The 25,831-nt window shown below is 42.2% G+C and overlaps 2 protein-coding genes across 9 annotated transcripts in view; one reads left to right on the top strand and one right to left on the bottom strand.

Annotated features, from left to right (window-relative positions):
- The window catches only part of spryd7b (SPRY domain containing 7b), a 168,468-nt gene that overhangs the window by 102,072 nt on the left and 40,565 nt on the right, over positions 1–25,831 (bottom strand). The gene's annotated exons all lie outside the window — the stretch shown is intronic.
- Positions 338–25,743, top strand: mcf2lb (mcf.2 cell line derived transforming sequence-like b). Of its 8 annotated transcripts, none has more exons than XM_078795137.1 (33): positions 338–877; positions 11,223–11,306; positions 12,732–12,846; positions 13,820–13,910; positions 15,523–15,642; positions 15,748–15,864; positions 16,196–16,345; positions 16,438–16,562; positions 16,660–16,774; positions 16,851–16,970; positions 17,450–17,641; positions 17,713–17,904; positions 17,990–18,149; positions 18,706–18,764; positions 18,832–18,917; positions 19,004–19,070; positions 19,154–19,269; positions 19,359–19,428; positions 19,509–19,601; positions 19,673–19,765; positions 19,844–19,969; positions 20,060–20,281; positions 20,361–20,453; positions 20,540–20,618; positions 21,275–21,347; positions 21,413–21,525; positions 21,696–21,788; positions 23,098–23,157; positions 23,350–23,415; positions 24,033–24,142; positions 24,506–24,618; positions 24,698–24,801; positions 24,934–25,743. In XM_078795137.1, the coding sequence occupies exons 1-33, from the start codon at positions 799–801 to the stop codon at positions 25,017–25,019; spliced, it is 3,582 nt and encodes a 1,193-aa protein (XP_078651263.1). In that variant the 5' UTR covers positions 338–798; the 3' UTR covers positions 25,020–25,743. The 8 variants fall into 8 exon arrangements, with proteins under 8 accessions (XP_078651263.1, XP_078651262.1, XP_078651264.1 ...); XM_078795136.1 differs by lacking the exon at positions 338–877 and adding an exon at positions 3,445–3,947; XM_078795138.1 differs by lacking the exon at positions 338–877 and adding an exon at positions 4,572–4,885.

The following is a 25,831-nucleotide window of genomic DNA, read 5'->3' as shown; positions in this document are numbered from 1 at the left end:
GCATAGAAAACGGGGTTTATTTCACTGCAGGCTCTAAACTTGTACAATTAGGACTTGTGTTGTGTAGTCACTTCCTGTTTGTTTCTACTGCCTTAAAGTGTGAAGTGAAGGTTTAGGGAAAACATAAATACATATGAATGGCAATGTAATGCAACGTACAACAAATTTTACACTATTAATTTTACATTATTATCATTTTTGTAGGACATTTTTAAATACAGCAGTTGACAGTTGAGTAGCTCTGGTGTATTGCCAGTAAATGATGTCAGCTTGTAATGCATATTTTCTCCACTAGATGTCACTGAGTTCATATGTGTGAGATTGAGCCTGCTCTATTGTTTTCCCTCCCCCAATAGTGTGCCAACAGTGCAAGGTTTGCACCATCACCCGTGTCGGAGCTGATGCATCACCACCATCATCATCCCACTCCAGCTCCTCCCAGTCTACTTCTCCACAGCATCCTCCCTTTTACCCTGGCGGAGGACGTGCCACGGCAGCCTAGCTTGTGTGGGCCGTCGCCATCACTTCCTCCTCAAGCATCCTCTCAGAGGCTGAATACACCCACACATATTCAGCACTCATCTATGTTTCTTAAAAGACTGTTACTGGAGAGACATATCTGGAGTTAGCCGGGGCTAGCCACCGTCCCCTTCTCCCTTTTCACCATCCTACCCCCCACCTCCTCCCTTTACCGACCACTCTCCGAGGAGCCGTCCAGTAAAAGCAGGCAAGCTGTCTCTTCTTCCCAGGAAAGTGTCTCTCGGCTGGGCTGCTGGTCTCCCGCTGCCCCTCTGGAGGATGATCCTGTGGATGAAGACAGAAGAGATGGACCTGGGGGAGCTGCTGGAGAGGCTAAGGACGGTCACCAGGAGCATAGGTGGGTGACGACACCCTACACACATACAAACCTGTATATACTATAGCTCCTTGAAAAGGTGACACAATACTACATAAGGGGCTTTGGCCTTTATGTCCTTGTGAAGACCCTAGGGATGCTAACAATTTGACACTGTATATATATAGCAATGGCTATGCTATCATTTGCCACACAATTTAACAGGAATTAGATTAAATGTACTTAAACGTAGCTGTTAGCATTACATACACTTCATTAGGTTGAAAATCTAATGAATTCCAATACAAAATTCCTGCCTTTGTGAAGGTAATGATGCTAAATATTGAAATGAATGCTACTAATAACATTTCTGATCAGAGTTCAATTATGGAGGATTATGAGCGATGGAATACAATAATGTGGCATTACACTGCAAGTGATAGTGACACATAATACTGGAATCTCCTCAGCTTTGAAAAATAGCATACCATGCAGTGAGTGTGCAAACCACCGAGCATGATGAGAAAATGCAGTGTAATTAATACTGCGCTCATTGAACGTCTCATTGAATGGCTGGAGCTGTGATAAAAGAAGGTAACAATAATTGTATAGGACGGGTGAGAGAATAAGAGATTCAGTGAAGTCAAAAATAATTTAGTACAGTCTTCTAAGATGAGGAGAAAGTTTAGTAGTATCTGTGAAAGATTGTCTTAACATCCTTGAATCAATCCTTACTCGGTCCTTCCAAGCATTCTTTTTCCAGGCCCTAGTATTTAGCATCCTAGCATCTGTCCATCTATTCATCAATAGCATCTCTCCTAGCATCCATCCTTGCATCCATGCATCGACCTTAGTATCTGTCCTTGCAGCCATCAGTCCGTGCTAGCATTCTTGCTAGCATCTGTTGAAGTATCCTTTCTTACATTCACACACCCACCCGAGCACACTACGACTGTATCTGTCCTAGCATCCACCCTTGCATCCATGCATCCATCTTAGCATCCGCCCTAGTGTCCATCCTAGTGTCTGTCCTAACATCCATCCTTGCATTCATGCATCCTCGGCTACCGATGGCTTGTTTGACCTACTTCCAGTTAATTTGGAAGGATACTCGTGTAGATGATCAGTGAGTCAGATACATCCTTCTTTTCTGTGGGCTTGTTTTCATACAAACCCAGGCATTTCTCTTTATGTTTACACTGCATAACAGACATCTTTTTTGCTACCTGTGCAATTATTTTGATTTGTTGTGTTTTAATGCTGCATGGCGGTCTAGTGGTTAGCACGCATACCTCACAGCTAGGAGACTTGTGTTCAATTCTACCCTCGGCCATCTCTGTGTGGAGTTTGCATGTTCTCCCCGTGCATGCGTGGGTTTTCTCCAGGGACTCCGGTTTCCTCCCACATTCCAAAAACATGCTAGGTTAATTGGTGACCCTATGGACAATTTGCATAAGTATGAATGTGAGTGTGAATGGTTGTTTGTCTATATGTGCCCTGTGATTGGCTGGCGACCAGTCTAGGGTGTACCCCACCTCTTGCCCGAAGACAGCTGAGATAGGCTACAGCACCTCCACGACCTTCGTGAGGATAAACGGTAGAAAATGAATGAATGTTGTGCTTACTTAAAACTCAGGTTGGACTTTTTTGTCTCATTTCTTCTGAGCTGCCAAGTTTGTGGTTTGTGTTATGCTATCAGTAGTTCTGCTTTCACAAGAATTTAGCAATAATTTGTACATAAATACAAGATATTTGATTGAAAACATCATTGTAGAAGCTATATGTTTTCTGATATATTCAATATGTCTAGTCTATGATGACTATATACATGACAAAAACGCTAAACAACGATCCTTTACATCACTGATCCCTAATATTTGTGGACCTACAGAACGGCTTGTGTTCCCACAAACCTTCGATAGTTGGCGGTGAAAAGTAAGCGCAAAGTGAGAAGGGTTGCCTCTTTCAGAAACACAATGAAACAAACAGTATAAACTTGCAAAAATTGTGGGATTTCTATTTTTTGAAGAAAATAATAGCCCTTATGTCCATAATTGGTATGCATGTCCAGTTGTCCATCGCTTCATTGTGGTGCGAATATAATTAATTATTGTAATTAATGATGTGCTGTTTCATGGTTGCCCTGTGACTTGGCTGGTGACCAGGCCAAGGTGTACCCCTCCTCTCGCCCAAAGTCACCTGGGATAGGCTCTGGCATAGGATAAGCAGAATAGGAAATGGATAGATGGATCTTTCATGCTTGACTATGGCTCATTATTAGTCTTTTTTTTGGTGTTCAAAGTAGCTCATTTGTGTATTACTGTCTGAATAGTGAGCAGAAGTTTGTCAACCTCAAGAAATATTCAGTAATGACATAAAATGGGCAACTGGTTGAGTAATATTTATGCCGGTATCAGTATTTTCTGTATATCAGAATTTTAGTTGCAAAACGCTACCATTTATTGCAATCTGGAGGCCTGATTTGGACTCTACTGGAGATAAGTTTTGGAGGTATCTGTTAAGACAGAGAGCGGGGAAAGCCGAGGCAGATTAGTGGAGGGGTGGAAGAATATAATTAGCCCAAGCAACAGAAGGGGATTTGTGCTCTACCGGCTGCCTTCTCCACCAGTCCTCCTGTCTTCTTCTATAGTGAGCCTGTCAATAGTTACACTTGCAATGAGGTATGTGAGTCCACCACAGTGTGTGTGTTCATGCAGAGCAGGGCCTATTCCTGCCTCTAGCGTGAGCAGTGACCATTTATGTGCAGTGACTCAGCTCCTCACTCCTGCCAGCTTTGCACTGAAGTCCCTGATGTGGATCTGCAGGAGAAGCCGGACTTTTGTTTCGTGCACCACAGCGGTCTCGACTTCGCTGGAGGCATGTAAGAGCATGTCGACCTGGTCCTGAGTGACGCAGAAGAGAAGACGGTTCTTGGGAAGTTAGTGAGGATTTGAAATGTCTCTGCACGAGTTCTTGCGGGAAGGCAGCGAGGCGTCCTACCGGATCATGAACAGACTCAGTCTTCTGATACAGAACTTGGACATCTCAGGACTTGGTTCTTCTTTTCCGTTTGGCCCCGGCAGCCGCAAGAATTCCTGGAGAGAGTGGGATGGTAAGAAGAGTGGAAGGACAGGCGATACGTAGTGGAGAAGTGTGCAAAACTTAAATTGTGGTGATAGCAAATGTTATATTTATGTTGTGTTGTTTGTAGAGCTAAATATTGTTAGTGTCCTGGCAAAGCTAGCTGTAGCTATAGAATTGGAAAACTCATATTTTGTGGTCAATTGGTGACAGTGACACCAAATCCTGTACAGCAGAAGAGTGTAGCTAAGTTTGGTAAGGTTTTGGTTGCTATTTATTGCCTCTCAGCTGGGATAGGCTCCAGCATACCTTTGACTTTAGTGAGGACAAGCGGCATATGTAGAAAATTTGCATCCAGGCCAATCAAGCGTGTGCAGCAGTAGGTTCTTATTTTGTAGTGCTGCCACCTACAGGACTGGAAAAGAATCCCCAAGCACTTTACTTTTTAAATTAGTTTTTTGTATTGTTTTTAAATGATCTTTGTTAAGCGTCAAATTATCTTCTTAAAAGGCATTATTTTGTACAGACATAGGATAGTCATGTTCATTTTCATTCTTGTTATGTTCATGTCAGTTGAAAACAATGCTTATTTTTTGTACCATTTCCTACTAAAAGTACATTGTTTGCACGTCACTATCAAATAAGTGTGCATTAATCATAGTAGTGGACAACTCAGTCTCTCCCTTGCTGTTTTTGTATGCGCCACAGTGTGTGCCCATGTGTGTGCGCCAAGCATACAAATGTGAGCGACTGCACAGCACTTTTTGCTGTCATTTGGGTTTTTTGGCTGCACAGACGGCAGCTGTAGTGTGGCGAGGGTAGTGCTTGGCGTTCAGTTTGGCTCAGTGTTTCCACTTCGAGACCCTCTGCGGTCCTCGCAAGACACAGGGGAGGAAAGAATGGTGAGGAAAGCCAAGAGGAATGCTTGGAAATGGGAAAATGGGATGCCAATGGTCACCCTTAAGTCACGTAAGTCAGAAGAAATACTCTTTTTTTTTAACTTGTGCTGTGGCTTCTTATGTGAAATGACCTTGTGTATTCAGCATTGCAGTATTTCATGGTCAATGTTAAATATTCATGGGTGGTCTTTCTGTGGAAAAATACCAGGGTGTCCTCATTTAAGAATCTTAGATGGACCTGTAACATAAACGCAGTCTCAGGGTTGTATATACAAGAACAGTGCTATGTTTTTTTACAAGACTAAAACTCTTAACTGAAAACTGGTTTCAGAGGCATGAGTGTTTTCTGGAATCATTGTCGTTTTGCTGGGATGCATAGTTTTGCATATAAAATGTTTATGACACAAAAAATGTGATGTCGCCATCTATCTATGGCATGCATATTACAGCCTATTCTCTTATGTGGCGACCAATCCAAGGTGTACCCTGCCTGTCATCCATAGAAGGCTGGGATAGGCTTCAGCATACCTACGACCCTAGTGAGGACAGGCGGTATAGAAAATGGATGGATTCTTCTGTGTTTGTTTTGGCAGATTATCTACATGACTGAGTTTCACAACTTCAAGTCGTGCATGTCTCCAACCTATTGGCTTTGGTGTTGGCTTTCCCCATGCGTATTGCACTGATAACCTTGTATGTACCTTGGATTCATAGGGGCCAACCAAATCCCCCCAGTCACACGATACACACCATTCAACTGAATTAAGGGTGGACTGTATCTTCTTCTACAAGTCACTGAACTTAAATTGTCACATTGCAGTCAAGGAACAGTGCTTTTCTTTGAGAGTCTTTTGAGAATTAGTTCTTTCAGTAAGATAGTGATAATGGAGTCTTTTGAGTGGTGTAAACAAGGCCAAGAGCTCTCAATGGTTAGTCAATGGTTAAAAGGGGGATTCAGGCTGTTTAAATGGAGGCTTTGTACTTTTAGGTCCACAAGTCCTGAGATAATGCAGACAAGGAGGTTGGCCAAGTATTGACCAGCTGACTATGTTATCAACTAATTGTTCATCTAACCCAGTGGCGTTCAAACTGGGGGAGCACCCCCTGGGGGGGGCAACGTTATGGGTGGGGGGGGGTCATATTGCCTACAGAGTCAATCGCTGATGACGTCATAGACAGGCGAGAAACAGGCGACAGGGAGTTTTTTTCTTAGAAAACTACATTAAGTACACAGTTGTACTCTTGCAGTGTATTAATAACACGACAAGAGGCACGCCATATTGTATGCTAACAGGAAAATGTGTTCAAAGGAAGTCAAAATTTTGGTGTAAATTAACTGAATAGAACGCTAACTAGCGTATAGTACGCTAACTATAGTTTCTATTTATAAGTTTACATTGAGCAAATGTTTCATGTTACATGTTTCAATGCTTACATTTCTGACAAATGTCATCAGTGGTTTTCAAAGTGGGGGCGCACCCCCTGGGGGGGGCAGCGTTATGGGGGGGCATATTGCCTGCAGAGTCAATCGCTGATGACATCATAGACAGGCGACATAGACAAGTGTGCAAACAAGGAAGTTTTTCTTATAAAACTACATTAAGTACACAGTTGTACTTTTGCAGTGTATTAATAACACGACAAGAGGCACGCCATATTGTACGCTAACAGGAAAATGTGTTCAAATGGAGTCAAAATTTTGGTGTAAATTAAGTAAATAGAATGCTAACTAGTGTATAGTACGCTAATTATAGTTTCTATTTATAAGTTTACATTGAGCAAATGTTTCATGTTACATGTTTCAATGCTACATTTCTGTCAAATGTCATAAATGTCACATAAATTTATTGTGCAAAATACAGAATTAGATTTGGTTCCTTTTGCATCCTGTAAGAAATTAACTTTCAAGCAATTAAGCTCCTAAATAGTAGCTGTTTACATTGATTGTTTTGATAAAGGTAATGCCTTTACAACTGGCAGCCTGTTTGTATGGGATGATATCACTACTGGATATTGGGGCCAGTGAGTGTGCATTCAGCGAATTGTCCTTCTAGAGGAAGAAGTTATAGGTATCTGGGCTGGAGGGAGGGGTCAAACGCTACAAGGTGGCTTTTGTCTGTAGGGAAGGTAACCTGAGGTAGCACAGGGAAGTAGTACAGCACAGTTCCTGCAGGCTGTAGAGTGCTTTGAATGTGGAGAAGAAGGGGTAAGGGAGGGCTTCGAATGAGAGGGAACCTGTCGTGATGACTGGGAGTGCAGTGAGTCAACAAGCCTGGAGCTGCAGGATGGAAGCAGAGGAGATGTTGGATTCCAGATCTTTTATGGATGTTGAGTTGGACTCTGGGTTTTGCACTGAAGCGGACTCAGAGATGAGTCCTGCGGGATTTGAGCTTCAGGACAGTGAAGAGCTGGACGGGTTTGGATATGAAAAAGGGGATAATTCAAGAGGAGATAGATGGAGAAGAGATGAAGAAGACAAGAATGGACAGCTGGATGTTTGTTTGCGGCCTATTCAAGAGAGCTGCGGTCACGTACGCATCTCCCTGGAGGAGGTTGAAAAATACTACAGATTTTCCCGCTACTGTCGCTGGTTGAGTTGTAGGTATCCCATATCATCAGCCTGCTACTTCCTGTGAAATCTAGAGTTGCAAAGAAGCAAAACGCACAGTTCGTCCTTTCTCAATGTTATGTGTGACTTAGCTGAATTCCAATCTTAATCTGTTGGTTTGTTGTGTCCAGTAGGACTTAAAGGAAAACTTTTTTTTTGGGGGGGGTGGCATTTTGGCCATCATACATCTTTCCCTCATCTGTGCATTCTGGATAGCAAGTTTGTGTTGGCAGTTTTTCACTAAAAAATCACTTCTAAAGTCCTTTAATAAATCTCCAACAACATATTGTATACATGTTATACCATGTAGTAACAGGCACATTCATGGTAACATGTAGTACTTACAGTATTTTTTGTCTTGTCTCACAGGGATTGTGAATGATGGGCATACATACATAAACATGTGCATCATCAGTATGCATATTATTTTGGTTATAGTTTGCAGTGGCCTAAAAATGCACTGCCTTCTCAGAGGTTAGTCAACATGTTTTATTGTCACCCACAATAAAATCTCTTTGATAAAGCTTACTTTAAAATCTCTGGAATGAAATATTGATCCAAATAATGTCCCTTTTCGATTAGAAAAAATAAACCTGTAAGAAAATAATAACTATTTTCATTTTGCTTCCTCTGTCATGTAAAGTGGATTGCCTCGCTCAATTTCAGATTGTAGAATAAAGAACATGTGCTGTTATTTAAATTAGTTTGGGAATGTTCTGAGACAAAACTCAGCTCCACTGGAATGTGTGTCAGTAGTTGCAGGCGGTAAAGTCCAGGTGTGTGACCCACTAACGTTTGACTCGTTCCCCCACAAACGTGAGCTGCACAGTAATCCCTTATCGTTAAGCCCTTTAAAGAACATTAGCACCTCAAACAAGCAGGTGGCGCGTATATGTGTATGCATGCATTGGTGTGTGATTATAGACATGGAATAACAGTATCTTATCTTGCCAAGATAAGAGCTAAGAGCTGCTGTATTTTACAAACATACAAAAAGTAATGCTCATTTTTAATTGCCTTGTAGGTATGTGTAATATTAAAAAGAATGTGTTGGACTCAGGTACTTAATGACAGTGTCATAAGGTCTTTGTGACATCACTGATACTTAAGTAACACAAAAAGAAGTCTGATATCTGATCCTTGGACCCACAATGGTAGAGTGGTTTCACTGTAACGTACAATGGCGCTGGTCTGGTCCCATTCTAATTGCTAGCGAGGTATGGAATGATGCAGATAGTAGGCATGGCTGGTGAGTGGTGTTAAAGCTTGTAAAGAAGCAACGCGATACAGTAAATCTTACCATTATGGTTTGAAATATGCGTAATGATTGAACCGACTCCATATTGCCAGAGTGTACCTTGCCTCTCGCTGGAAGACAGATGGGATAGGCTCCAGCATACCCACAAACCTAGTGAGCACAAGCGGCATAGAAAATGGATTTGGTGCATAATAATGAGTGGACCCAATGAACTTTATAATTTATTATTTTCACACTTGCATAGCTATTAATTAGCAAACTTTACATCGCTGAGGAAAAGACAGGAAGCAGAACTGGAGGTAGCAGGGATGAGGATGCTGAGGTTCTCATTGGGAGTGACCAGGATGGACAGGATCAGAAACGAGTACATCAGAGGGACATTACATGTTAGAGGGCTTGGAGATAAAGTCAGAGAGGCCAGACTGAGATGGTTCGGACATGTCCAGAGGAGAGATAGTGAATATATTGGTAGAAGGATGCTGTGTTTATCGTTGCCAGGTAGAGGAAGACCAAAGAGGAGGTTTATGGATGTAGTGAAGGAGGACATGAGGGTAGTTGGATGGAGGTGATTGATTTGCTGTGGTGACCCCTGAAGGGAAAAGCCAAAAGAGAAAGAAGAAGACAGTAAAAGTACGGACATCCTATTAAAATTATAAAATTAACGGATAAAGACATAGTGAGAAGCTAAAACAAGCCGATTTATGTACTGGACATGCTAACAGCAACGTTTCTGTGTTATTGTGTACTAAAATAAACATTATCATTGTGGTGTTCTCATCCTGTTAATCATTCTGAACAGTAGTGTTAGTGCTACTCAACATGTGTCCTGGCTGGTCCATTCAGAGAGGCACAGTAGGGTATCTGGAATTGCTATGGCGACAGTAGAGCCATGATTCCCCTTAGTAAGACTAGCATCAATATGATTTTGAAGCTGGTGTATTAATGTCAAATAACTACATGATGTTGCTTTAATCAGCTGGGTTATAAAAAAATAATGCATTAAGTACAGTACTTGCTGGATTACCATTATCTAACAATTTCCCTGCCTCTTCTTAACGTACCCCAAAAGGTGGCCTCTGACTTTTGTCCAGACGCAGAAAATATATTGTGAAGTTTTGTATGAAGTATAATGACAGTAAGTCTGAATACAGATAAATGACCAAAACTGACATTTTAAGAAGGGGGATTTTCACTCCTTTAGAAACAAAGCACACTGGGTGTTGGTTTCGAACTGATGTGTGGGAGTCGCCGGGGGGCTAAGGTGTGGCTGTCTGACTGAGTGGTGCATTCGGGCCTATTTGAGCACCCTGCAGATGTCCCATCACCTGGGGCAACAAGTGTCCATTATTGTCCAGGCGGCACTGCTTTCTACCAAACATCAGAGATGAGGTCGTTTGTCTTGTTTCATTCATCCACGTCCACTGTTGCTTTGTTTGCTTTGTGCACACCCCCGCTGCAGGTTAGAATGAAAAGGAAACAGGAAGCTGCTCCTCAAATGCCTGTTCTTACTTCCCAATCAGTAACTGTTGAACTTGTGGAAAAGAAGCAAGCCGATTAGAAGAAATTATTTATTTACATGGAAAGTGCATTTCAGATGTTTTAAAGTAACAATATGTCAAAGTTTAACAATGGTTTATTCCAACATGAAGTAATTGCCCTGCCATATGCTGGCGACCAATCCAGGGTGTACCCCGCCTCTCGCCCAAAGTCAGCTGGGATAGGCTCCAGCATACCCCGGTAACCCTAATGAGGACTAGCGGCGTAGGAAATGGATGAAATTAAGGAGGAGAAGAAATGGGAGTCATACAAAAAGGATTTTGATGGTAGACACATCAAATGTGGGCGGCACTGCGGTCTAGTGGTTAGCAGACCTCACAGCTAGGAGACCAGGGTTCAATTCCACCCTCGGCCATCTCTGTGTGGAGTTTGCATATTCTCCCCGTGCATGCGTGGATTTTCTCTGGGTACTCCAGTTTCCTCCCACATTCCAAAAACATGCTAGGTTAATTGGTGACTTCAAATTGTCCATAGGTATGAATGTGAGTGTGAATGGTTGTTTGTCTATATGTGCCCTGTGATTGGCTGGCGACCAGTCCAGGGTGTACCCCGCCTCTCGCCCGAAGACAGCTGGGATAGGCTCCAGCAACCCCCGCGACCCTCGTGAGGAAAAGCGGTAGAAAATGAATGAATGAATGAACACATCAAATGTCACTGGCCCTCAGCTGGAGGATCCAATTGGCTGTCCGTCAAGACACAGGACAATCCTCTGTCCAAATGAAGGTTGTTTCTGGTACTGAGTGCAGTCTAATAACCATTAGACGGCATCTGCGAGAGAATGCCACAAATTTTCCCATTTGGAATTTGCACAAGAGCACCAAACAAGGGACACGGCCTTCTGGAAACACTGGCATGAAGTATGCCCAAATCAATTTTTGAGAAGAAGTGCAGAGCAGCTCATTAATTATGATTAGGAATGTATATCAGTTAAGAAAGAGATCATTTTAATTCAACTTCATCTTTCTGTGTGTCTCCTGTTTCCAGATGAGATCATGCAACTGGAGAGCAGTCCTCTGCGCGCTGCTGATATCACGCCTGAACTCAGGAAGCAGTTTGCCTTTCTTACAGGTGACACCTTCATGATGATTACTTTAGTGCATGCTTTGTTACCCTTATGAGCCATATAAAATGTACAAGCAAGCATTTTGGCAGCCTGCATATCTCAACCTAGCTACTTCTCAGAGGTACGTAGCTACTTATTTTAGAGGCTATTATTGCTCCAGATAACACCATCAATATCATTATCTGACATAAGATACTCACGGTAGCTGAGGTCAAAGGTCTCCTTTCATCCTATCTACTGTTCTGGTCTCGGTTTGGAACAATTTTCTTTTACTGGGATTTATTTTTTATTTTTAATTATGAAGACTTGAGCGAGCTGACATCAAAAGCCAAATAATGATGTTTTTTTTGGTGGTGTTTTAGTGGTGCATCGTTTAACACATTATTTCTGTTTTCATTCCAAATCAGTCATGGAAGCAGTTTTCCAGTCTAACACATGCGTCAGCTTTCTTTTGCATTGGCATAGTTCCTGTGACCTATTTTCGTCCTTGCCAGTTTAAATGTCACCTCGTCTCTTTCTTGACACAGCAAAATACCAGGTCTCATCTTCCCTATTATTGTTTTTATTATTATTTTGCTGGAGGTGCATGTATTATGACACACATGTTCCTCAACCTGCATGCATTTCCTCCATAAACGACGCACTGACCTTGCGGCCACAGCAGAGTAACAGTGAACCATTTTGCAAACAAGCGGACAATATTGGAAGCATGACCGTGCACTTGCTGTTGCCATAGTGACAACAGAAGAAAAGGCAGGCGGGATTGATATTCCGGGCACATGTGCTGACAGAGCAGCTGTTTAACATAAGCAGGGTGATTGTGTGTGGGGGACAAATGTGGTTTTGCAGAGTAATCAATGATGAAAGTAAAAACAAGGACCAATTAAATTTATTACTGATTCCACTGTACACTGTAACTGCACTTGTACTAGATACCATGCACCACACAACAATGTAATATTAGAGAATGGGACAGGACGCTAGTGGGAATGTTGCTCCAGGACCAAACTAGCATAGCTACAGTATATGAACTGCAGGGCTAATATTACACTCACATTTAACAGGAGCATCACTATGGATGTGTTGAAATGATGGGCGGGGTCATAGGTGGGATGATACAGAGGTGTGAACTGGAGGACAAGATGATCAAACATTTAACTTTGAATTTGACATCAATGACTCGGGACTTAACTCAGACTTGAAAATACTTTCAATACTTTTTTCGATTGAGACTAACTGCTTATAACATGTATGGAATTGTAAGCCTATGACTTTGGACTTGACTTGAGATTAAAGACTTGACACTCACAGTACTCAAGACTTGCAAATCACTGACTTACTCGCATCTTATTATGATGTCTGCTGACTGTTACTATTAGAACATCATTTAAAATATCACTTGTGCATACCATTAAAACCATTTTTTGCAGGAGGCAGAGGAGACAACGGAAGCCCCGTTATTGTGTTCCCGGAGTTCCCAGCCTTTGGCGAGATCACCGACAGAGAGTTTCACAACGTGCTCACTTATCTGACAAGTGTGCCCAGGTATGCCATGGACAAGTAAGGGAATTGGGTGTCTACATGTCTGCTTCCAAAAGACTGCAGCTAATTTAAATGACGATTAATCACTATGAAATTACATTATTCAGAGTGTTCTATTTTAAAGGTTACTGATTCATGGGGGTGTGATGTTGTTTTAGAGAGGGTCTTGATCAGGGAGAAACAGTCTGACACCTTTTGTTAGCTCAGCAATTCATGAAACTGACCAACATTTGTATTTTCACAATCCATTTCTTCATTCTACGGATGCACAATGTAATGAGGTCCAATACAAAGTTAATAATGCTCATTTTAGCTTCAGTGTTTCCTATATTTGTCCCGTGTTTCCTATATATTTCCTAATTAAGGCTGAAAGACCAGTATGACCAGATAACACTCCTGTTTACTGGGGGCCTCGTCTTAGACCATCCCTGCCCCCATGTTAGTCTTGCTCTAAGAGCTGCTCATCACTTTGCAGCAACCTTGCAATTGGTTCATAACCTAACAGCCTCCATCACAGATTGGACTACTGCCAAGTGCAGGGGAGGGGGAAGGAGGCGGGGCTTAGGCTGAGCACATGGGGTGTTTACACAGTGGGATCTACTGTACCTTTGTGGAAGGTGACTTTAGTTTTATTCTCTTGCCTGGCTTGAGGACTACAGTTCCTGTTACTCCCCCCAAAATGCAGGGATGGTGTTTGCTGATGAGGTTATAAGGATTGTTATTAAGGATTAAGCATCTTAATTGCCCGTCAGAGTGGGCATCCATTGTGGAGGGCGGGCATTGTGGAGGATCAGTGCCAAGTCATCAGGAGGTGCGTGCTCGTTTGAAAAGATAAGGAGCGACACAACATCACACTGTAGCTTCATCACTTTACTCACAAGGGAACAGTGTCAACCTTGTTTTGTATTTTCCTGGCTTATTTTTTTATATAGTAAATGTTCTTTGTGTATGGGTTTTTCCTTCACTGTGGTACTAGTTTGCCATCAACAGACGTGGGCTTCATCCTCGTCATTGATCGCCGGCAGGACCGATGGGCAGCCGTGAAAGGGACCCTGCTTCGGATCGCGGTGAGCACAGTCTTTGTTTTGGGAATGTTCAATATATGTTCAATGTACAATCTACATTAATGGACCCCATAGTTGGGTTGATTTTGGATCGCTATAAAAGTGGCAAAGAGCAAATACAAAAATTGGCTAATCTGTGGATGTGTCTCTGTCCAGGCTGTTCAGTACAATACACATTAATTTGTCAATAAAAGTGGGCAACGCTTACAGTATTTATCTACATTCTACAGTGAAATCTACAAGGTTAGACATTCATTCCAGAATGCTGGTTGAACTCTGAATTGCTCATAATTTAAATAGATTTTTGTCAAGTAGCATATGCCCTAGGTTAAGATTGAGTTGCTTCACATAAAGACTAGAGCAAGTGTCAGCAACCTTTAACTTATCAAAAGAACCATTGTTCCCTCTCTCATCCAATCACCAGTCTAGATGTCTTCTAGACCAGAATACTACATATAACTTGTCTTTCAAGATTATTTGACTAATAATAAGCCATAATCAACCACAAAGCAGCCATCATTTTTTTTTTTTTGGAAAAACCATGATATAGTGAAGGAGTGATATTTGAATCGTGATGTAGTGAGGGCAAGGAGACTAAAGAGCCGCGGGTTGTCAACCCCTGGACTATAGTATCTGACATTTTTATTCCAGTATTTCTAGTCTTTATATGTGGCTGCTTCAACCTTCCAAATTGTAGTCCTCCTTCCTCACTGTGTTTGATACTACAATATGGTGACAGTTTAAGCCTGGGATAGATTATTAGAATTCAGATTACTTTCTATAGTAAACAACCTTGGAGGTTCCTTTATGTTATTATTTAAGTGAAGGTTGTTTCCCTCTTTTGTCCATCCCTCGCTGAATGATGAATAACGCCTGCATGTGAAGAGAGATGATATCAGAAAATGATGTCATCCTCAGCGATCTGAATACTCCACCTCCCCTCTCAGCTATTGTTTCTTTTAGTTGATCTACAACAACAAGAAAATATTTCTCTCATCTGGGTTTTCTTTCAATTCCAAGTTGAATCAGTCGTGGTATACTGTGGAGGAAACAAAAAATAAGAAATGAAACAGGATGTGATTATTTGCCGCTGGAACTGTTCTCTGGAGACACTGATGGAGGATGGTTGCTCGTTTTAAATTAAATCAGCTTTATCTCTCCAGCACAGCTGCTGAAGAGGAGCTTTCGGTTTTCCTTTGCCATAATGTTTTGTCCGAAGTGATACATGGTGGTATTCATACTGAATACAGACTCTATCTTGTAATTTGATTATATACTGGTATTGTTTTGATTGGTTTATTATTTTTTTGTTAGCAGAATTTCAGAAAAAAACAACTTCATCAATTGCTGTGGATTATGAGCTACATGTAACAAGCAAGACCCTGTAAATCAGGATGAATTGTGAATTTTGAATCACAATAGAACTAGATTATACTGTATATTGCGCCTCATTCTCACCAGACCACCTACTGCTGATTGCAGAAATGGATCCCTGAGCTTTTTTTTTTTTACTTTTGTTACTAGCTAAGAAGATGTTTGCGCTTGAGAAAAGAGAATTTACTACATCTCCTGTATTGGATCTCAACCTATTACACCATTCTCTCTCTCACCTTAGGGCGCGTTCCCTGGAAACCTCCAGCTGGTTCTGGTCCTAAGGCCCACCACCCTCTTCCAGCGCACACTCTCTGACATCCTCTTCAAGTTCAACAAAGATGAGTTCAAGATGAAGGTGCCGGTACGTTTACACGTGTGTCTTTTGCTATATGTGACTTTGTTTGTTTTAGCAAAGGTCTCCTGGAGAATGTATTGTATGTATGTTCATCATGTTCTTCTGCTCCAGGTGGTCATGCTGAGCTCAGTAAGTGAGCTTCACTCATACATTGACCACACGCAGCTGACCCAGGAACTCGGGGGAACACAGGTATACTGTCACGAGAAGTGGATCTCACAACGCACGGTATGTACACACTGAAACTGGTAGACATTTTTAAACTCTGAATGTTTTCCAATTACCTATTCGTGTTAAAAAACAAACTTGAGTGAAACATAAAAACAGAGCTCAAAAAAGACCTCAAAACGTGGATTTTTAAATAATCAATATTATTAAATCAGCCAGATAATTAATTAAATTAAATATTCATTGTATTTAATTTATTAATGGTCTCATTGCAGTACCACTTTGTGGTCACAAGATGGCAGCAAATAACCACAAAGTGCAATCAAGTCTCTTCAACCTTTGGCAGCATTTTGTCAATGTTTTCCACAAATCTTGTTTGTTGTGTTGGCAGGCCATCGAAGGCTTTGCATTGATGGTGAAGAAGACGGCCCAGGCCCTGCAGTCATTTGGAGCTGAGCTGGCTGAAACAGAACTCCCCAATGAGACCCAGGCCACCACTGTCCTGCTCAGTGCTCACGGCAGCAAGAGAGACAAGATGAAGGTATAACACATACAGACATTCCATTTTTTTTTAGATGTTGTGCAATTCTGCTTTTGTGGAGAATATAGTTTGGTCTCTGTGTGATTGTATAGGATGATCTGCTGGTGGCTCTGAGGCAAGGTAGCAAACTGCTGGAGACCATCAATGCCCCTGTTATGCAGAACCCAGACCACAACATGAACCAGGACGAACTGGAGAACCTGGCAACAGTGCAGAGGTAGCTTGTGTGAAGTGACAGTCGGCTCACAAAAGAATCAGTCAGCATCTCCTGAGCTGTCATCATATTTTAACCATCAATCCGTGTCCTCTACCAGACTTCTGTCTCAGGTGGATGAGACTGAACGAGCTTTTGACGAGTTCTGGGGGAAGCATCGGTTCAAACTAGAGCAATGTCTCCAGCTGCGTCACTTTGAGGACAACTACAAGGACGTGAGTCAGTCACATCAACTCGCAACTTGCCTCGCGCTGTTCCTCATCTTGAACGTTTTGCATATGTGTGCCTCAGGTCAGCATGCTGCTGGATCAGGCGTCGGAGAAAGTGTGTACCTTCTCTGAAGTGGGCATCAGCCCCGCTCATGCCGACCATATCTTCAGCGAGCTCACCACCTACGAGGAGACAGTCTGCGTAAGTGATAAATTCAGCGACGACAGGGTGTTAATTGGAAAAAGGCGATAGTAGGGAGGGTAATTTGAAAACATCAAAATATCGATATAAGTTCATTTTTAACATTTGTTTGACCAGATTGTCATTTGTGAATACATATATTGCACAACAGCAACAAAACAAAAGTACGTAATATCAGTAAGGAACAAATCGCTCATCCATCAGTCATAGCAATGATGAGTTCATTGTAAACATCAGTTTAAAATGCATTAGTTTCAGACCAACAGCTACTGCCATCTTGTGGAGCAAAAAACTACATCAAGACATTGCCTACAGCCACAGCTGTAGGCTGACCATGTACTCCATGTCTACTGGAAACTCAGAATTAGAGGCGTTAATTGGAGCACTGTTAATTAAAAAATGGAATAAAAATGGTTCCTGGCCTGTTAAAGTGTTCCTACTCTTCTGTAAGGTATAAAATCTGTAATTGTGGTCCACAGGAGGTCCTGGAGAGAGCTTTGTCTTTGGCACGTGAAGGTGATGACCTCATTGAGAAGGATCACTATGCTCAGGATTCTATTCTGCCCAAAAGTAGCGAGCTCCGAACGGTGTGCCAGGACCTGAGTGCCAAATTAAAGGCCAAGAAGGAGCAGCTCCTCAAAGCCCAAGATCTTCATCGCTGTTTGGAAAGGGTGAGAAGTAACAGTCTTCAACACGCACACACATAGAGTTTTCTCATGTGTCATCTCACTGTCATGTACAGGCTTCAAAGTGGTGTGATGATGGGATTTACCTGCTGGCGTCTCAGCCCGTGGACAAGTGTCAATCACATGAGGGGGCGGAGTCAGCCCTGCAGGAGCTGGAGGGTTTCTTGGCTGACACAGGCGAAGAGCGACTGTCAGATCCGAGTATCATCTGGACAGATTATGAGGCAGTGCTCAACCAGCAGCTCAAGGTTGAACCCCCAACTTAAACATCTATTGCTAAATGAGATACCCATCTTTGTATATTTTTTTGACGTTTAAAACCAACACTCACAGGACCAAGTGGAGAAGGTCTTTCAGAAGCAGGCATCCATGCAGGAGATGTTTGACAAGAGGAGGGTCAGCTTGAAGAAACTGGCAGCCAAACAGACTCGGCCAGTACAGCCTGTTGCCCCCAGACCTGAAGCTTTCATCAAATCTCCTCTTAGCTCACCTGGTCAGTCCTACTATCATTTCTAAAAAGTCAAATATCTACAGTCGCCCCTTCTTTATCGTGGGTAATTGGTTCCAAACCCAACTGCGATGAACTGAATTTCTGCAATGGAAAATTTCCATAGTTTGTGCATAGAAACCTGTTGATGACTTTTTACCATTATTAGAGCCCTGTAGACATGAAATAACACCCCTATAGTCAGATTTACTTTTTGAACAACTGCAATAGAGTGAGGGAGTAATGTTTGAACCGCAATTTAGACTAATTTTGTGGCTTGTTTTGAGGTTGAATCCTGCCTATTTCTCAAATAATATGCATATTTAAGCTAATCCCACAAATATTTGGCTAAATTGAGCATTTTTAAGATTAAATCTGGCTAAATGAACTAAAATACAAGTATAAGGCTTTCAAAACACGCATTTAAAGACGCTGACGTAGTATTCTGCGGTAAATTAAAAAGTGATCATTTATAAAAGCACATTTCCTGGTTAGAATCTCATTATTACCAATGCGTGACCAATGCATGTACTGTATATTTCTGTATGTTCTTCTGCTGCAGCGCACCGAGGTAAACTGGAAAGAAGCGCCTCAGAAGGAAACAATGGGATCTCGGAGAAAGTGAGTAGTCATGATTTTACTTGAATCTACTTAAGGTCGGCTCAATCATTTTGTTTTTCATCCCAAGGGAGACGAGCAGCTGCAAAATGGACACGGAAACTGCAGACACGGCTCTCTATCGGAGGAGGACGAGAACCTGGCTGTGCTGAGGAGGTGAGGCATCGGCCGTTAAATCATCATCATCATCATCATCACAATTGATGGATTGAGATGTATTCTCCCTCATCTTCCCCTTGCAGGCATGTCATGAATGAGCTGCTGGAAACGGAGAGGGCTTACGTTGAGGAGCTGCTGTGTGTGTTACAGGTGTTTGTCTCTCCCATGATGCCTTGTTGTGATTTCTGACACCTACGTGTGTCATTATGATTACAATGTGACTCTTATTGCAGGGTTACGCCTCTGAGATGGATAACCCAGCCATGGCGCACCTCATTCCTGCTTCTCTGCAGAACAAAAAGGAGGTTCTGTTTGGCAATATGCCTGAAATTTACCACTTCCACAAGAGGTGAATGGGCACCGTCTCGCTGCCATTATTGACACAATTGATTCAATTGAGGCTTCCTTTTAAAAAATTTATCTTTCTGTGTTTTTCAGGACGTTTTTGAGGGAGCTGGAGCTGTATGCCGACTGTCCAGAATTGGTTGGCAGATGTTTCTTGGAAAGGGTGAGTGAATGATTATGTTCTCCCTGCCCAATATGTCAGCATTTTAATGTTCTAGACACAAGCTGTCTTTCCTCACTCAGATGACAGACCTTCAGATCTACGAGAAGTACTGCCACAACAAGCCTCGCTCCGAAAGCCTCTGGAGACAGTGTTCTGATGCTGCTTTCTTCCAGGTACTTTTTCAGCACATTCACTGTTGTCAGCTTTTTGCCTTTGTATTTCATGTCCTTCATTTTTTCACCAGGAGTGTCAGAAAAAGCTGGAACATAAACTGGGTTTGGATTCATATCTGCTGAAACCTGTACAAAGAATCACCAAATACCAACTGCTTCTGAAGGTAACAAGTCAAGGAACCGTTAATACGAATACTTTTGTGTTCAACATTGAAGGTTTTTTTTGTTGTTGCTCCCTGCAGGAAATGCTTAAGTACAGTAAAGGCTGTGAAGGTGCCGACGACCTGCAAGAAGCTCTGACGTCTATCTTGGGTATCCTCAAGGCTGTGAATGACTCCATGCACCTCATCGCCATTACAGGATACGAGGTAAGATGCTGAAGTGACTTCATGTAACACATGTTAAAATCCCAGACAGAACGAGAACTGTTTCTCTCAATCCTCATTTTCTTTCATTAGGGGAACCTGAGTGATCTGGGCAAGCTGCTGATGCAGGGCTCATTCAGCGTGTGGACCGAACACAAGAAAGGTCACGTGAAGGTAAAGGATCTGGCCCGTTTCAAGCCCATGCAGAGGCACCTCTTTCTGCACGAGAAAGCGCTGCTCTTCTGCAAGAAAAGGGAGGAGAGTGGGGAGGGCTATGAGAAAGCTCCATCCTACAGCTTCAAGCAGTCACTCAGCGTGAGCATCGCTGCTGTTTTAAATGACTTCCTTCAACTGTTTATCGATTTTAATTTCCCGAGTCTTTTTGGCACAACAGATGAACGCTGTGGGCATCACCGAGAATGCTAAGGGAGGAGATAAGAAGTTTGAAATTTGGAGCAACTCCAGAGAAGAGGTCTATATTGTGCAGGTACGGATGAGGCGTGTCTGTAATAGGCAAAGTCAAATTTGCACATTTAAACCTTGTATTTTTTTGTTACTCTGATCATGTTTTAGGCACTGACGACTGAAGTGAAAACCACCTGGGTGAATGAGATTAGGAAGGTTTTGACCACACAGCTGGAGGCTTGCAGAGGTAATCATCGTATCCATTTTCTGTACCGCTTATTGTCGCTGGAGCCTATCCCAGCCATCCTGGGGCGAGACGCGGGGAATACCCCGAACTGGTCGCCAGCCAATCACAGGGCACATATAGACAAACAACCATTCACACTCACATTCATACCTATGGACAATTTGGAGTGGCCAATTAACCTAGCATGTTTTTGGAATGTGGGAGAAAACCGGAGTACTAGGAGAAAACCTATGCATGAACATGCAAACTCCACACAGAGATGCCTAAGCAGGGAATCAAACCTGTGTCTCCTAGCTGTGTGGCCTGCACAATAACCACTCATCAACCAAAAATGTACTTTACTTAGAAGACGGTGAAGCAAGGACACTATAAAGATAGCTTGCACTGCAACATACTTACATACATCTTATGAGAGGAAAGTGACAATAATAACATAATTATTAGTATGCTTATTAGCGATTGAGCTGACATAAGAATAGAACTAAAATGTCTTGTTTTCTGTGATAATTACAAAAATCAATAATTGTACCTCTCGCCCGAAGACAGCTGGGATTGGCTTTAGCACCCCGGCGACCCTCGTGAGGAAAAAGCGGTAGAAAATGAATGAATGAATGAATAATTGTACCTATCTCTTGTGCTTATGTCATGTCTTACAGAGGCCAGCCAGCAGAGGGCGCCAGATCAGGTTATCCAATGTCCCCCTGTGGCAAGCGGTCCAGAGAACGTCAGGTAGGTCTGCAACTCGCTCGTACCCGTGTCTAGATGACGTTCTTACCATGTTCCTCTGGGGCCAGCAGCAGCCCATTTAAGATGCGTCAGAGGAGTCTTAAAAAAGGAGATGACAGGAAAGGAGACCACTACGTCCTTGATGGCAGTTCTTCTCCTTTGCCAAAGTCAGCAGGAAAAGGTGAGCGGTATCAATCCCTAATTCATGCATGCATATTAAACTCTTAGTCCCGCCTTTTGTCTTGATCAATATATTCTATTACTTTTGTTTCCTGCTGTTTTTAACCCTTACCTTGCATCTTTCCTCTTCTTTTTTATCTGTCCTTTCATTTTGCATTTCCTCTACGTCAGATGAAAGAGCCACAAGCCCTACCTCAGACAGAGCTGCCATGGCTAAAAAGCGCTTCACTTTACAGGGCTTCAGTAACCTCAAAGCCCAGAAAGGTAACTGCAGGGTTTGTTTTTATCAGATCAGATCAATATGCCTCTTGGGGGAAATGTTGCTTTCACATTCACATTCAGTGAGCCATTCAGGGGCATATTTTTTTCCCCAAATGTACACCAGTCATGCTCACTGAAGTGTCTTCCTTAGCAACCTGGGAAATAGTGTTTGACTGTCCCACACATAAGAGAAAGGACAGAGAGAGTCGGCAAGAAGTCAAACTAAGGCGCAAGGATTGTTATTATATGATTTATTTATGATTTATTATTTACATAGAAACAACTAACAATATTCAACTTGTAATATTATTCAGAGTGAAAAGTGTCCAAGTTTTAATTGAATTAAAACATGCATGCTAGGTTAATTGGTGACTCCAAATTGTCCATAGGTATGAATGTGAGTGTGAATGGTTGTTTGTCTATATGTGCCCTGTGATTGGCTGGCGAACAGTCCAGTGCGTACCCCGCGTCTCATCCGAAGACAGCTGGGATAGGCTCCAGCACGCCTGCGACTCTTGTGAGGATAAGTCGAATAAAACAGATAAAACCTAAAAGTTGACAGGATGCTTTCCTCTTTTTCCTCTTTTTCCTTTTTTTTCTTCTCTTTTCTTCGCTCTTATTATTGCAACTTTCACTTTCTCATGCAAATCCTAAAAAAAGAGCCTATGTGAAATTGTTTCCATGTGCAAATTAAGCATATTTTTTGTTGTTGAAATCCTGTGCTTTTTGGTGTTAAAGTTACCATCCATCCATTTTCTATACTGCTTATCCTCATCAGGGTCGCGGGGGTATGCTGGAACCTATCCCAGCTGACTTTGGGCGAGAGGCGGGGTACACCGAGGATTGGCATTTATAACTGACAACAAATTCGTAAAATCACAAGCAATGTTATAAAAACAAAAAAGCTAAAATCTTTGACACTTTTCCCCCAACTTTGTGAAAAACATGCCACAAAATCTGCCATTTTTGGCCAGAACAATCACAAAAAAGCTGCATCAACAGCTGAATAACACCACCACCATTTTAAAGCGCATGCGGAGATAGATAAAACTGCTGGATGCTAACCACGCGTTAAACTTCAAATGTAGCGACTGTCATTTGGTGGAGTAAAATAATTACACCTGGCGGTTCCCTACAGCCACAGCAGTTATGCCAATGTTTTTGACGTATTTACAGACATATTTAACTTAATTCAATAGGGGTGTTAATGGGAGCATTTATAATACGGTGAATGGCATTTCAAGAGGTTTATAATATTTAGGTTAGTGTGAGGTCATTGTTAGGTCCAACATTTGCATGCTTCCCTCCACAGAGGTGCCGACCACAGATGATAAGAGTTCCACCTTACCAATGACCCCTCTGTTATCTCCAGGTATCACACAGCAGCTTTAGTCGTCAAAGTAGTAGCAGTAGCTTCTATCAGTGCAGCACTATTGGGATGGATAATTAAACAGCACATTAATCATCCCATAAAACATGAAGAAAAATCTGATTAGTGAGTCCCTCAGTAGGTCTTCTCTCCTTCATACTCTAACTCTATCCCTTTCTCTCTGAATATCTATAGGATCTCCCACTAGCCCCGATCACAAGACGAAGCGCCAGAGCGACCCGACACCGTTTGGATTCAAAGGTACTGTCAACATAAATCCCATGTGCTCAGCCAGGCTGTTTCCTCAGATGCAGCTCCTTCTCGTCACCTGAGAAGGTCCGGGTGGTTGAACACGTCTAATCTCTGAGTGACTAAGTTGAGCTCTACTCTTGACAGCAGCCAACCTCTCTTAGACCCACCTTGAGTTTTTCCTGCATCTCTAACATTTGGGGCTTTTGTCACAGAATTGCAAGCTATGGGTAAATGAGGTTAAATTGAAGGTAGCAGAGATGAGGATGCTGAGGTTCTCATTGGGAGTGACCAGGATGGATAGGATCAGGAAGGAGTACATCAGAAGGACATTACAGTCAAAGGCCTTGGAGATAAAGTCAGAGAGGCCAGACTGAGATGGTTGGGACATCTCCAGAGGAGAGATAGTGAATATATTGTCAGAAGACAGGGTTGGAGGAGGAGATTAATTTGCTGTGGCGATCCCTGAAGGGAAAAGCCGAAAAAGAAAGAAGAAGGGTAAATGAGGTTAAAACTATGACATGATGGGATAGACTTTTCCTTTTTCCTGCCTTATACACCAGAGGATGAACATATGTTTTTTTCCCTTTATCACATCTCACTATAGTACTTCATTTTTATCCCTTAAGGCTGGAACAAGACTTCTCTATCGCTGGATGCCTCAGAGGAGCACGAAGGATACTCTAGTGGCGAAGATCCTCTTAACTCTGACCCAGAGGAAGACAACGGCAAGAAGCTGGTAAGTCACACACAGATTGAAGACAAGGGTGTCCCAAGTCATTTCTTATTGGCCTGTGAGATAATCTAAACACAAAAATTAAACATGGCCGCACATAAGTTCCTGTTTCCATGTAGTGGCAAGCTAATAGGTGAAGTACTTCGTAACGTGAGGTAACACTAACCGAGGCTGAAAATGATCCTATCTCGCAATGTTAAATAATCCTTTTTCACAATCCTGGATCCATACGGTGATCCGGATCACCCTCTAAAATGTAATCAGTTTTTCCATATCCCATTTCAGATTCACCCCAGCAAAAATATAAATTCTGCGCTGTGCTTGGCAAAGGTAAATGTAAAATAAAAAGTGTGTTTTTGTCAACAGTGTGCTGGTAAATACACAGCAACGGGTGACTACGAGAAAGCGTCCACTCAAGACGTGGCGGTGAAAAGTGGAGATGTGGTGCAGCTGGTGAAGGAAGGGGAAGACGGACAATGGTGAATGCAACAGAAGACACTGATGATTCACAAATGACGCTGATGACGATGTTGACCGCGTTTGCGCTGGTCGTGGCAGGTTAGTGCGGAACCTGAACACCTCTACGGAGGGCTGGATGGCGTCAGCTAATCTGGTGACACTCATCGTTAAATCCAAGTCCTGTCAATCTCTCACCAGCTCAGGTACTCAACATACAGTAATATAGTGGGGGGACACACAAAGTTGACTCACACGCTCAACACTGCTTTGCGTGATAAGGGCTAGGCTTTTTTTTAATGTTATCTGCATCAGTCTTGTTTTCCTTTTTAAAACAGAAGGCAGTGGATCAGGACACCTCAGCACATCATCCAGTTGCAGTGAGACCTGCGCGCCTTTCTCCGACATCAAATCCTCAGCGTAGCTCCTTTCCTCTTTCCTCCCTCATGAATGTTTTGTGGCTGTCAGTGATGTATTTGTCTACATTGAGACCAGCGTATTTCACCCACCTAAAAGCCTCATGTCCGCCCGCCCCAAATGCGAGTAAGGTTTTAACAGAGGATACATCCCCTATACAGGAAGGCATATGTTTATTTTGATGGTATATGATGAAGTTATTAGTGTAACGGGCCAGCAGGACTGATCTCAGTTATTACAGCATTAGTGTATGTGGACCATATGCATTAAATCACCCATGATGAGAGCACATTTTAAAATCTTTGATAGTAGTTGTGAGACATTTTATTTATTTGTAAAGAAACACTAACTTTTGTCACTTTTACTTCTATCATCCTATTTTTTTACTCTGTCCTTTCAGGAAAGTCATGACTGTAGATGATGAGATTTTGCCATCCGCTTTCCAGACTTCAGACTTGTGTTTGTTTGTCTGTCAGGTTGGCTATAAGCTCCTTAGCTGTGTTATTTGTACACGGCAACGAAAAAAAAAAAAGAAAATATTGTTTATAATCAGAGGTGACTGTATAGCATTATAACTTATTCCCTTCATGCTCTGAATGTAGATATTGTTCATTAATGCCTGTCATGAGATGTTTATTATTGGAGCTGCTATATTGTACATTATGTATGGTGATGTCACTGCCCTGTGACTTTTTTTATATATATTAAAAAACAACTTGATGATAATGTCATGTTTTTTTTTTTACCTACTTCTGTGTAACATATCTAAAATATATTACTGTAGCGCCTTTCATTTTTATCAGCGCTGGCTGATCAGAG

This window comes from Doryrhamphus excisus, linkage group LG12 (genome assembly GCF_037039965.1).
Source record: "Doryrhamphus excisus strain RoL-2023G ecotype Guam linkage group LG12, RoL_Dexc_Guam_v1.1, whole genome shotgun sequence".
NCBI classification, from domain to species: domain Eukaryota; kingdom Metazoa; phylum Chordata; class Actinopteri; order Syngnathiformes; family Syngnathidae; genus Doryrhamphus; species Doryrhamphus excisus.
This window is presented reverse-complemented; position numbering and strand designations above follow the sequence as displayed.